This window comes from Peromyscus eremicus, chromosome 11 (assembly GCF_949786415.1).
Source record: "Peromyscus eremicus chromosome 11, PerEre_H2_v1, whole genome shotgun sequence".
Taxonomy (NCBI): Eukaryota; Metazoa; Chordata; class Mammalia; order Rodentia; family Cricetidae; genus Peromyscus; species Peromyscus eremicus.
The window spans coordinates 55,454,968-55,468,083 of record NC_081427.1 but is presented as its reverse complement, the minus strand read 5'-3'; the positions used below and the strand labels follow the sequence as shown (position 1 = coordinate 55,468,083).

At 39.4% G+C, this 13,116-nt stretch overlaps 1 protein-coding gene across 1 annotated transcript in view; it reads left to right on the top strand.

Moving 5' to 3' along the window:
- Ankrd31 (ankyrin repeat domain 31) overlaps positions 1–13,116 on the top strand; it is a 163,375-nt gene that overhangs the window by 135,186 nt on the left and 15,073 nt on the right. The window contains exon 24 of the mRNA XM_059276344.1: positions 8,087–8,189. Within this exon, the coding sequence (XP_059132327.1) occupies positions 8,087–8,189 (103 nt within the window). The remainder of the gene's footprint in view (positions 1–8,086; positions 8,190–13,116) is intronic.

Sequence of the window (13,116 nt, the reverse complement as noted above, 5' to 3'; positions counted from 1 at the left end):
AGGGGAACTCCTAAAGTCACAGTCACTTCTAGATGCAAGGGACTTTTTGCTGTGTTCGTAATTGCGTATATTTCTGCTGACTAGTTCTGAGAATGGTGATGGTATACAGCCAGGGATGATTAGTTGGCCATACAGATACCAGAAAACTAAGACTTGCTGTGCATCCAGCAGTGTGTCAGAGCCACTAGACAGTTGATTCGTACCTCCCACACAGAGGGTAGGCTGCCGCACAGCTTTGCCAGGGGAGTCCTGATGCTTACTCCCATTGGATATCACTGATGTTTCTTAGTGCTGCGGCTGCCTCTTAGCTACATTCCAATGGGTAGAGACATCTCTGGGTAAGAGACCAGATCAACCTAGTGCCTGGTTCATCCATCTTTATAAGTTATGATCAGAGCAACAGTTTTTACAACAGCCATACATTAAAATCACTGTAAAAACTCACAGTGGCCAGGTGTGGTGGCTCACACCTTTAATCCTAGCACTTGGGAGGCAGAGGTAAGTGGATCTCTATTAATTCGCATCCAGCTTGGTCTACACAGAAAGTTCTAGGGCAAATAGAGCTATATAGCTAGACCTTGTCTCAAAAAATTCCAAAACAAGCAAAAAATAAAAACTGCCCGGGCCTGCTGGACGCCAGCTCCACAGCTTCTGATCTAATAGCCTTTGCAGGGACCAGGAGGTGGTATCAGAGGAAGGGCACTTGCCACAGGACATGGGAGTCAGTGACAGCTTTATGGAGTTGATTCTCCCCTTCTGGCTTTGTGTAGGCCCTGGAGATCAAACTCAGGTCTCCAGGCTTTACACAACAAAAGCCCTTACCAATGTGCCATCTCACTAGCCCCAGGAGCAAGATTTTTTTCATCTGTCCATGTGATTTTGGTATACTGACTGGAATGATAATCTTTGACCTAGGTGAAGGTGTTGACACTTCAATTTTGTTTTTCTTACATCTAAACTGTGGCGTGCTAGATGGCTAGCCTTCTGACATAGAGATGTGAGATAGCATAGCAGTGTGCACTTTGTACAAAAACTTGATGAGGCAGGTAGATCAGCTGTTACACCTGTTTATGGATGCTCACTGTTTGAGCTTTATGATATTAAGTGACCCAAATTGCCTCATGGCTAGTAAATATCAAAGTTAGGTCTAAAACTTAGTCTTCTGATGCTCCACACATCATTTTCTACACTTGTAACAATAGCACAAAGGAGACCCATGTTCCTTTCCATGGAAACGGGCTGCTCTGCACTCACATGACCCTGTAGTCTATCGTGTGCAGCAAAAATGGCTGGCTTTCATAAGAAAAAAAGTATCTTTCTAATTTATGGTAATACCACCCTGAATATCCCTGATATCATCCAGTCTCAGGGGGAAAAAATCAGAATTTGGCCTGGTTAGTACTTGGTAGGAAGGGAAAATGTCTTTCTTTAAAAGTCATGAGATTTGTAAGAATGGTTTTGTAAGAATGGTAATCTGAGGGAAGGCCCAGAAGTGAATAGATGCAAATGAACAGTAGACTACCATTTTAAGTATTTACCGAAAGAACACTAGACAGATCTCTCTTGCAAGCATACTTTCTATCCAGATGCCTTACTGAATTTCCATCTATACAAATTCACCCTTTCAGAATTATCATTGAGTTTTATCTATGCTCCCCATGGCCAACATACATACATCACATATGTATGCATGCAGAGAGAGAGGGAGGAAGGGAAGGAGGGGGGAGGAGAGGAGAGGGAGAGGGAAGGGTGAGGAGAGGAGAAAAGAGAAGAGAGAAAGTGAATTAGTGTTATAGACATATTCCTCCATCCACCATGATCAGGAATATCAAGACATAGAAGGCTGGGTCAAGATAATAGAAACAGATTAGGAATGTTTGTCTGGATGGATTCCCTCAGTCAGTTAATCTCATAGTGTCTTCCTGTAAACCTCCAGTGGGGACATTATACAGGGGAAGTGGGGAGGAGCCTCCTGCTGCAGCATAGGGATCCTGGGCACTGAGATTGGGAAGGTGTTGTGTTTTGGCAGTGGTCTCCACCTGCATCATCATTTCCCTAGAGAACAAGTATTATATGGTGATAGGACTTTCTGCCCTGGATTCTGAACTCCTAAAATAGTTTATTGGAGAAATATTTTCTTGGAAAGTCTTTTGTACTACAGTGAGCCTGAAAAGAAACCTTCAGGTGTCTTATTGGTTGGTTTTTTTCACCTTTGCCCCACCCTTAGATAAAAAGAAATTCTCCTCTGTCCTTCCTTGGGATAGTAAAAATTTGTAAGACTTGCTTTTTGAAACCAGAATTTTGATCATCCATGAGCAGATTATTTTTTGTCAACACTAACAATAACTTTTGACCTTTTAACTTATTTGTTTGTTAAGATCTGATACAAAGGAATGGGTTTCATAATAACAGTTTTAATACAAGTGGCTTTTCTGAAGACAGCAAAAATGGAGTGAATCCAAATACAGTGCTGTATGTCTGTAATCTCAGCACTCAGAATGCTGAGTCAGGAGATTTCAAGTTCAAGGCCAGCCTGGGTGAGAACCTGTCAGAAGGAAGAAAAGGAGGGAAGGAAATAGATGGATACTTTCAAATAAAATGGACTCCTAGAAAGGAAGTAAAGTCTTGGGCATCTCTTTTGTGTTCAGTAGATTATGTTAATTAATACTCTCACTTGTTTTATTAATTACATTTACAGAAAGGTAGCTGGATGCATCCTCACTCCACATATAGATATATGGGTACACGTGTGCGCACGCACACACACACACACACACACACACACACACACTTACTCTCACCTAAGCATGCTCTTAGGGCCTTATGCTTGAAGAGTCTCAGGGAGAGCATCAGGACAGAACACCTGGAGCTCTGCCTTAGAAACAGAGCACAGTCTTTCCCTGCTGATACCGGAATGCAGTATCTCATCAACCTTTTATTTCAGCCTGATGCTCGCTCTTCTGCTTATTCAAATCTACTGGTAACAGTTTCTACTGTATTTTCTATTGAATTCATTGGAGTTTTCATTTTCAACATTTCTGTTGTTCTTTTCAAAAATCTCAATATCCTTGCTCATTGCTCATCCATGTTTCTAAAATTTTTCTCTGCATTGCTAAATTTTCTCTTTAGGTCCTAGATTATTAAATTCATGGTTTTTGGTTGTTTTGTTTTTCTCAAATCATTGAACATTATCAGAAAACTTTTGGAAACTTGTGGCATTTTACCTATTTGAGTAACTTTGAGTCCTATAGTTGAGCAGTTAATTTTAGGGGGATGGTCATGTTGCCTTGCATTTCATGTTTCTTGCATTTTTGTGCTACAGATTTGCTCATCTATTGCTTTTTTTTGTTTTTGTTTTTTTTGTTTTTTCGAGACAGGGTTTCTCTGTGTAGCTTTGTGCCTTTCCTGGAACTCGCTTTGGAGACCAGGCTGGCCTTGAACTCACAGAGATCTGCCTGCCTCTGCCTCCCAAGTGCTGGGATTAAAGGCGTGTGCCACCACGGCCCGGCCTCATCTATTGCTTTTAATATATCTTCTAGATTTGGGGGTAGGGTAAGGGATCTGTTGAGCAGTCTATTCTTAAAGACTTGATTCTTGCTAGGTGGTAGTGCATACCATTAATCCCAGCACTCAGGAAGTAGCGGCAGGTAGGTCTTAGTTCCAGGCTAGCCTGGACTACTTAGGGAGTTAGAAGATAGCCAGGACTGTGTAGAGAGAGAGCAGGTCTCAAAAAAAAAAAAGGCTTGATTCTCACTGTTAGGAATGAAAACAGAAACTGATGTAGCCTTCATCAAGTTTCATCACAGCCAGAGAGACTGAACATTCAATAGTTTTCATGCATCATAGGTAAAAGGCCGCTTCAACATGAGGCTTCCCAAACATTGGTCAAGCCAGCAGCCATGTCCCCTGAGCTTGACTTCTGTCTTCACCTCTCTTCCCTCTGTCTACTTCCTTATAGAAAATAGATTGTTACAACAAAGAAGATATGGCCATCTAATTTTTAACACTGGAGGCAAAAACATGCAGTGGAAAAAAGATGGCCTATTCACTATATGGTGTTAATAAAACTGGCTATCTATCTGCAGAAGAATGAAATTGATACATGTCTTTCACCTTGTACAAAAGTCAATTTGAAATAGATCAGAAACCTTAATTTAAAACCTGAAATGTAGAAAACATTAGAGGAAAACATAGAACATGTTCTTCAAGACATTGGGGTAGGCCAGAATAGAACACCAATAGTGCAGGAACTAGCCCCAAGTATCAATAAATGGATCTGCATGAAATAAAAGGAGTCTATGCAGCCAAGAAAACTCAGCAGAGCACACAGACAGCCCACAGGATAGGAGAACACCTTCATGAGCTATGCTTCAGACAGAGGGCTAGTATCCAGAATTTACAAAGGACTGCACAAATTAAACACCAAAAGAAATACCCCAACTGCCATTTAACAAATGGACTAATGAAATAAACACACAGTTTTCAAAAGAAGAAATACAGTGACCAGCGCTATTTTTTAAGTGTTCGACATCCCTAGTCATCTGGGAAATGCAAATTAAACTACTTTGAAATGCTACCTCATTCTAATCAGAATACTATCATCAAGAAACCCCACAACAAATGTTAGAGAGGATGTAAGAAAAGAGGAACCCTTGTTCTCTTCTGGTGAGAGTTCAAATTAATACAACCATTGTGGAAATCAATTTAGAGTTTCCTCAAAAAATAAAAAGAGCTACCATATGACCCAGCTATATCCTGGGCATATATACTCTGAGAACTGCATATTCCACCAATAGAGATAATTGCACATTCATGTTTACTGCTACACTATTTATGATAGCAAGGAAATGGAATCAACCTAGATGACAGTCAGGAAATGGCTCAATATGAAAATGTGGTACATACACAAAGGGAATATTAAATGTAAAGAAAAAAGTAAAGACAAATGAATCAGGAAATAAGCAGCAAAGTAGATAGACTTAGAATATACATATTATTTGAGCTCACCGAGACTCAGAAAGAAAAAATTCATATGCCAAGAGACTGAGAAAGGGTAATCTTCAGTGATGAAGATATGGGATGGAAGCAGAAGGACTCAGGAGTTGTGAAAGAAGTTATAAAGCAAAGTGCTTTTCTAGCTTTAACTCTGTCATAGTTTCTTCTTTTTTGTTATGAATAAGCCCATAAAAACTAGTTGATAGCGAAAGTTTAAAACCCTGAACAAAGCTCCTTTAGAATGGCCTTTCTGTAGCCAAACAAACGGAAACACATGAAATATGAACCAATGGCTGAGGGGTCACCAACTGGATCAGGCCCTCTGAGTGGGTGAGACAGTTGATTGGCCTGATCTGTTTGGGAGGCATCCAGGCAGTGGCACCGGGTCCTGTGCTCATTGCATGAGTCGGCTGTTTGAAACCTGGGGCCTATGCAGGATCGCTTGGCTCGGCCTGGGAGGAGGGGACTGGACCTACCTGGACTGAGTCCACCAGGTTGATCTCAGTCTGTGAGGAAGGCTTTGCCCTGGAGAAGATGGGAATGGGGGGCGGGCTGGGGGGAAGGTGAGGGGGGCGGGAGGGGGGAGAACAAGGGAATCTGTGCCTGTATGTAGAACTTAATTGCATTGCAAAATAAAAATTAAAAAAAAAAAAAAAAGAATGGCCTTTCTGACTGTACAGAGGTTCACTGAGATGTGTAGAGTTTAGAACAAGTGTCTAAACTCTGAAAGCAAGTGTCTGCTTGAATGGTTACTGTAATATAGCTGTGTGATATCTTTATTTGTAAGTTCATTACAATAAAGTGATTTTGAAAATTCAGAGATAAAGAAAGATTTACAGCTTTAAACAATCTGCTTTGGGCTAGAGAGATGGCTCAGCAGTTCATAGTGCTGGCTGCTCTTCCAGAGGACCCGGGTTCTATTCCTAGCATCCACATGGCAGCTCACAGCTGTCTGTAACTCCAGTTCTAGGAAATGCCCTTTGACCTCCAAGGGCATGCACACAGAAGTGATGTCATACATAACATTCGAGCAGAAGATTCCTACACATAGAATAAAAAAGTACATTTTAACAATCTGTTTTGTGGCATTTACATTGTAGTGAAGCATATTTTGTTTTGGTCTTAGAAGGACCTAGTGAGGTTGGCTAGACAAGGTTGACTTTTATTAATTTACGAATAGAGTTTACACAAGTCCTTATTAAAGATAAATGAACCATCGAGTCTCAGAAGTCCACGTGCCAATGCTTATTAGGTTCTGTCTTCACTAATTCCTCTCTATCCTGTCAGAATTTTTTGAGAAACTAACTGCAAGATCTAGTTTACTTAACACCTATAAAGTGAATGAGATAATTTTTTAGAAAATAGATTTTTAAATTAGTATATTTTCTGGTTGTTTTCAGTTAGGGATGTTGTTTGTTTGTTTGTTTGTTTGTTTGTTTGTTGAGACAGGCTCTTACTGTGCAGCATAGGCTAGACTGAAGCTAGCTATATAGGCCAGACTATCTTTGGACTTGACAGTAATTCTCCTCTGCCTCTGAAGTCCTGGGATTTTAAGTATGCTCTATTATGTCCAGTTCTGTGTGTAAAAGCTGTGGGGGATTTTTGTATGTTTTAATTCTAGTAGTTTGTGTATTCCACTCTACATTAGTTACCACCTTAACATTACCCAGCACTTGCTGGTAGAAATATGGTGGTTTAGTATGAGGTACAAGAGCAAACATACTCAGTCTACACTTTGGTGAGTGTAAAGTGTGTTGGACATTTTCAGAACATAACAAATATAAAATCCATTGTTTCTAATGTCGGCTCTTTGAAAACTGATTGATAATATTTAGGGGCATTTCCACTCTGTGACAAGAAAGGAGGGATTGGCACCCTGGAGAGGCCCAGTATGCCCCATTTTCACCTTCAGACTTTGGTCTATGAGTTGAGCTCAAAGGGTCCCTTCACCTTACAGATCTCCTATCTGTAGGTCACTCTGTTGGTCACTGTTCAATTTAATAAGTATTTATTGAGCACTCAATATACTAGACAACCATGTCAGATGTTTTCTGGATGCTATCTCTTTCAATCCTAACTTAATAAGCTGCAGATAAGTCTTTAAAAACAAACTGAGACATGCAGTTTAAGAGCCTTACTTAGGAGTTGGAACTTAAAAGTCTTTGATTCCATAATGTCACTATATGACTTCTAACGGTATAAGAATGTATATGACACAAACCATTTTCTCAAAAAACTTATGATTTAATGGAAGCAAGACACATTAACTCATTTAAATGAGATAATTGCCGTGACAGAAACAGGAGCCCAGAAATTATGAGGCCTATGTGGGTATCATTCTTAAGTTTAGAAGTTACAAAAAAAGTGCTCTAGAGAGACGAATGTTCAGATTGAAACTTGACAGATTATTCACATGAACCTACCCTCTGGGAGTGATTATTAGAATGCCCTAGCTGAGAGTAGGTAGCTGTTCGTGAGTCTGCCTCCACCCTTCCCTTTTACATACAGATATTTTTAAGCTCTGAGCTTTTAAGCTGATACACATTAATTAATTAATTAATTAATTAATATCTAAATTTACAATCACATTTTTAAATGTATATAGAGACCTAAATCTTATTAATGTGGTCAGTTAGATATCTCATTTCTTGAAAAGTGCCATTACTTTTGTGGTTTAGTTTTATTATAATGATCATTTTTAAGTTATAAAGCAGCAGGTACTAGATTAGTAGTTGTACATGTGAGCTGATGAGAGAATTAATGGTAAACAAAGGCTGACAGATTTTTTTTCTATATAGGAGCAGATAGTAAATTATAGTTCAGGCTTCACTGACACATGATTTCTGCCATAAGAACTTAATTCTCTACTGGCTGCCACAAAGCAGCCAGAGATGTTAAGTAGATGAGTGTTAACTATATTTCAACAAAATATTTTTATAAAAATAAAGGTGACAGGTTAGACATGGCTATAATCTGTGGTATTATGAAACAATAAGTAAGTTGTTTACAAAAATCACAGTTTTTCAGGAAATTAATGTATTTGCCTCTTAGAGAATACATGATTTTTAAAACCATTTTTAATTACTTACAGGTAACATGTCTTGGAAAGGAGCTTTTCAAGTATGTTTCTGAAGAAGTGCCTGTTCCTCCAGAACCTTGCAGCACACCTCAGCAACGGCAGCCTTGCCTCACAGGTACATGTAGTACAGGAGTACCCAAGCCTACTGGAAAAGTACTACTTCTTTTTCCCGATTTGGTAAAATTCATAATTAGTCATAATTAACCATTTTAACATAAAAATCAAGCGGCACTTAGTATATTCACAATGTGTGCATCCACTACCTCTAAGTAGTTTCAGAACACTTTTGTGGTTCTCCAAAGAATCCTCTTGCCATTCAGCAGTTACTCCCCATTCTCTATACCCCACAAGCCCTAGGAGTTGCTTTCTATGGATGGATGTGTTATTCTAAATGTTGTAAAGGTGGAATAATGCACTGTGGCTTCTTATGTCTGGCTTTTCTTCAGCACAATGGTTTTGAGGATTCTCCATATCATAGCATGTGGTTGTACTTTGTTCCCTTTCCTGGCTGAATATACTCTATTACATGAATATGCCACAATTTATTCGTTCATCATTTGAGCATATGCGCTGTTTCCACTTCAGAGTTATGTGAACGATGCTGTTGAAAACTCTCCGTACACATTTAGAGTGCCTGTCTTACGTTCTTGTGGTTATGTAGTGGAGAGTGGAATTCTTATATTGTATAGTAACTCTAGGTTTTATTGAAGAATAGCCACTGTTTTCCACATCATCAGAACCATTTTACATTCCTGCAGTAATGATCAAAGGTCCCAGATTCTCTATATCCCCAGTAATATTTGTGTTAGTTTATTGTCCTAGCCACAGTTGCTTCTAGGAAATTTTTAGATAATACCATCCTTCATAATTAATTCCTTTCTCTGAATCTATTCTAAAATCTCTGAGTGGTTTTCTTAAAGTGTCATACACAGGAAAGAGTACTTTTCCTTTCCAAAAGCTTGTTCTGTTCACATGTTTTCTGAAAACTTGCACTAAAATGAATTGCTTATTAAGCTAACATTCCTTATCAAATGGAGATACTATCCTGAGAAAACTAAAGAAGATGCAGTCTCACAAATGAGTGTCACACTTGACTTGATTGTGAAAGAGCACCTTAACCTCCTTGGATCCTGTCTCAAAAATAATAATAATAATAATAATAATAATAATAATAATAATACTGTGCCGACTGGTTTTATGTCATCTTGACACAAGCTAGAGTCATCTGAGAGGAGGAAACCTCAATTGGGAAAATGCCTTCATAAACTGGGCTGTAAGCAAGCCTGTAGAGCATTTTCTTAATTAGTGATTATGGGGGGGGGGGGAGGGGCAGTCCATTGTAGGTGGGGCCATCACTGGGCTGGTGGTCCTGGGTTCTATTGGAAAGCAGGAGGAGCAAGCCATGGAGAGCAAGCCAGTAAGCAGCACCTCTCTATGGCCTCGGCATCTGCTCCTGCATATGGGGTCCTGCCCTGCTTGAATTTTTGTCCTGACTTCCTTCAGTGATAAACAGTGATATGAACGTGTAAGCCAAATAAACCCTGTCCTCCCCAGCTTGGATTTTGGTCATGGTGCTTCATAGCAGCAGGAGAAATCCAAACTAAGATAAGTACCTCCATCCTAGTAGGTATCTTCTTCCAGTTTTGTAAAGACAGGCTTCATAAGCACGTTTCTTCATTTGGAAACTTAGTCTGGGAGATCAAATCAGTGAACATGGGGGAATTAAAGGCTTAAGAAACCTAGCAGTTCTTGTAATTCTGGTGTTTGGTTCTAATTTTCTTCTCTGTTGCTGTGATAGAGCAATGACCATCAACAGTTTAGGGGAGGAAAGGAAATGTTTGGCTTGCAGGTTAAAGTCCACCATCAGGGGAAACCAAGGCAGGAACCTAGAGGCAAGAACTGGAGGAGAGACCAAAGACAAAGGTTGGTTGGGGCTTGTTTTCCAAGACTGACTCAGCCTGCTTTCTTAGACAGTCCTGGACCACCAGGCCCTGCTAGGAGGTGGCACTTCCCACCGTGGGCTAGGCCCTCCCACATCAACCAACAGTCAAGAGAGTGCTCCACAGACATGCCTCCAGGCCAGTGTGATGGAGGCAATTCCTCAGTGAGGTTCTCACTTTTGAGGTGGCTCTAGCTTGTATCAAGTTGACAAAAGTAGCCAGCATACTAACCCTAACTACAGTAGGTCAACTTAATGAAATCATGGAGTCAGGTCCAGAGACCTCCATATTTTTAAGTGACTCCTATCACTGTGAATCTTGTATGAGATATAGTATATCATTTCTTATGCAAATGATAATTGATAGCTTCCTAAGGGTGAATTGCTATGTCAGCGTCTCTCTTGTTCTGTCCCTCTGTCTGTCTGTCTCTCTCTCTCCCCCACCTCACCCCACCCCACCCCACCCCACACATATATCACACCCACAGCTGTTTCCAGGAAAATCCAGTGAACCTTTCTCCTCCTAGTTTCTAACCTGGAAGTAAAAGAAGAGCTGTATATGAAGGCCGTCTGCTTCCCAGCTTCTCCCCTGTTGCCTATATAAACAATTTCTTACTATGAATTTCTTTCCAAAAATCCTGATTTCCCTATGCTTCAGATACTTTTTAAAATGTTTATGCTAATTTGAAAGCTGTAGAGGTGCCAGGGGCCATCTAACTTCTCCATACTTGAGCTGAGACTGAAAATCCACAGACAGACCCTTGCTGGATGCTGTTGGAGTTTCATTTCAACTTTCTTGATTAGGATTCTTGTGTCCTTGTTTTATACCTGACAGTATAAGTTAGAAAAATATAAAATGCTTTATCCCAACTGCAAGAGAAGCATTCATGAGAGAATCTTTCTCCTTTCTTTCATATAAAAACAAGTTAGGGAAATAAAGACTTGTCTCTGACACTATAGGGACCAGACCAACCCATGTGGGGACTTCATGACCCTACCGCAGGTCATAAGCAAAATCTTTCTCTTGTGTTTCCAGTGATCAGTCTTTGAAGAGTGTTTTTGGAGAAAGGAGGAAAAGGGGGAATTAGAAAGAGCATTTTATACTTCTTACAGCTAGGATGGCCATGTATTTACATGTGACTGAAGCAATATCTAATCTACAAAAACTATTATAGAAGTTTATTGCTTCAGTGACTCAGTATAAAAGCCAAGTAAATTGGTGTTTAAGAAGATAAGATGTGGAAGAGGGGAAGCTGAGACTGTTAATACCTGCTCTTATAAGAAGCGTATGCAGGCCTTAAAACACTGCAGCTAGAGTGTCAGACCTTAGGCCTGCCATTCTCCACTATACGTCATTGCTGGTTGCCTGGCTTTTATCCTTCTGAGAGACTGAAGTGGTCTTGAGTTCAAAGAGATTCTTATAGGCTCTTATTTCTTATAGTCCCCAACATTCACCACACCGTAGCTTCCAATAAATATCCATGGAGTAATGCTCATTGAATGTATGAATAAATGAATGTAAGCATGAATATGATCTAAAGGACTGTTTTAAACAGGATTTAGTTGGATGATCTTAAGTAGGCATGTCAAGATCTCAAAGACTATAATAGAATTTGAGATAAAGAATTCAACAAATGGTAAATGCAATTTTAGTTACTATTACCTCTTTTAAAACATTTATTGTTTGTGTGTGTGTGTGTGTGTGTGTGTGTGTTAGTACACACATGTGCACCTACTTGCATGCCATGGTGTGCATGCGGAGGTCACTGGACAACTAGCAGCAATCAGTTCACTTCATCTACCATGTAGTTCAGAGGATCAAACTTGGGTCCTTCACCTACTGGCCCATCTTGCCAGCCCAGGTAGTAGCATCTTTTTCATCTAGAATTGATGTTTCCGTTTGTGAGGTAGGTAAAGGTAATGGCCCTTCCTGTTTTCTCAGCCAGAAATTAGAGAACACTCACATTCACTGTCATAGTCCCTCTCTCTCTTCCTCTTCATGAGAAATCATGAAGTCTCTTCAGCTTTGTTCATCTTTTTTTTCTTAAACTTAAAAATCAGATGACATCTGTAACATTTTACAGAACAAACAGCAGCTTCCTAAAATCATATGTATGTATATATGCATGTATGTATCATATTTGACTCATGGTATCAAGAGAATCTTAAATCATGAAAATAATAAGATTTAAGTTTTTAATCTGGCTATTTTAAGACTTTCTTCAAGCTAGATGTAATGGTGCAGACTTATAATTCTAGCACTGAGGAGGCTAAGGCAGGAGGATTGCAGACTGAAAACCAAAGTATACTAAGCAGTGAGATCCTGTCTCATAAGAGTGTAGGCCCAGTTTATGTATGTATAGTACCAAGATAATCAAAACACATCAACATTAAGCTAATCATATATAGGAATATATATAGATATATATATGCATACATACATACATAGATGTAGTGATGGCTTCTAAAACATCTCAAAGATAGTCATGTCAGGGTTGCTATTTTGCTTTCTTTCTCTAAGTGTATGTGGTAGAGCTGATACATTCACGGGTATTCCTGCTTTACATGGTTAAGAACCAAAGCCCAAAGGAAGGTAAGTACCTAATAAGAATACCAAGGTTGTTTATTGCAGCTCTTATTTACAACTCTGAATTATTTTTTATTGTTTTAATCATAGTTTCTCACTCAGATATCGTGATTAACACTACTTTAATCTAACTCATAAGTTTGAATATATATTATATATGAAGATTCGCCTTGTGTAGTCAGAAGGTTTCTCCAGTACCACCGGGCCATGCGATCCCTCAGCCACTTATAAAATAATCATTCAGAGGCTTAATATTAATTACCACTTGCATGGCCTATGGCTGGCTTCTTGCTAGCTAGTTCTTATATCTTAAATTAACCCATTTCTATTAATCTATGTTTTGCCATGTGTTCTGTGGCCAAAAGAACTTTATTTGCTAGCCAATGGGAGCAACACATATTTACAGCACACAGAAAGACATCCCACAGCAACCTTGTCTATAGACCTTTTAGAAGTCACTTTACCTGTATTAAACCATTTGCCTCTTTATAGTAACACTCTGGGACTCTGGGTTTC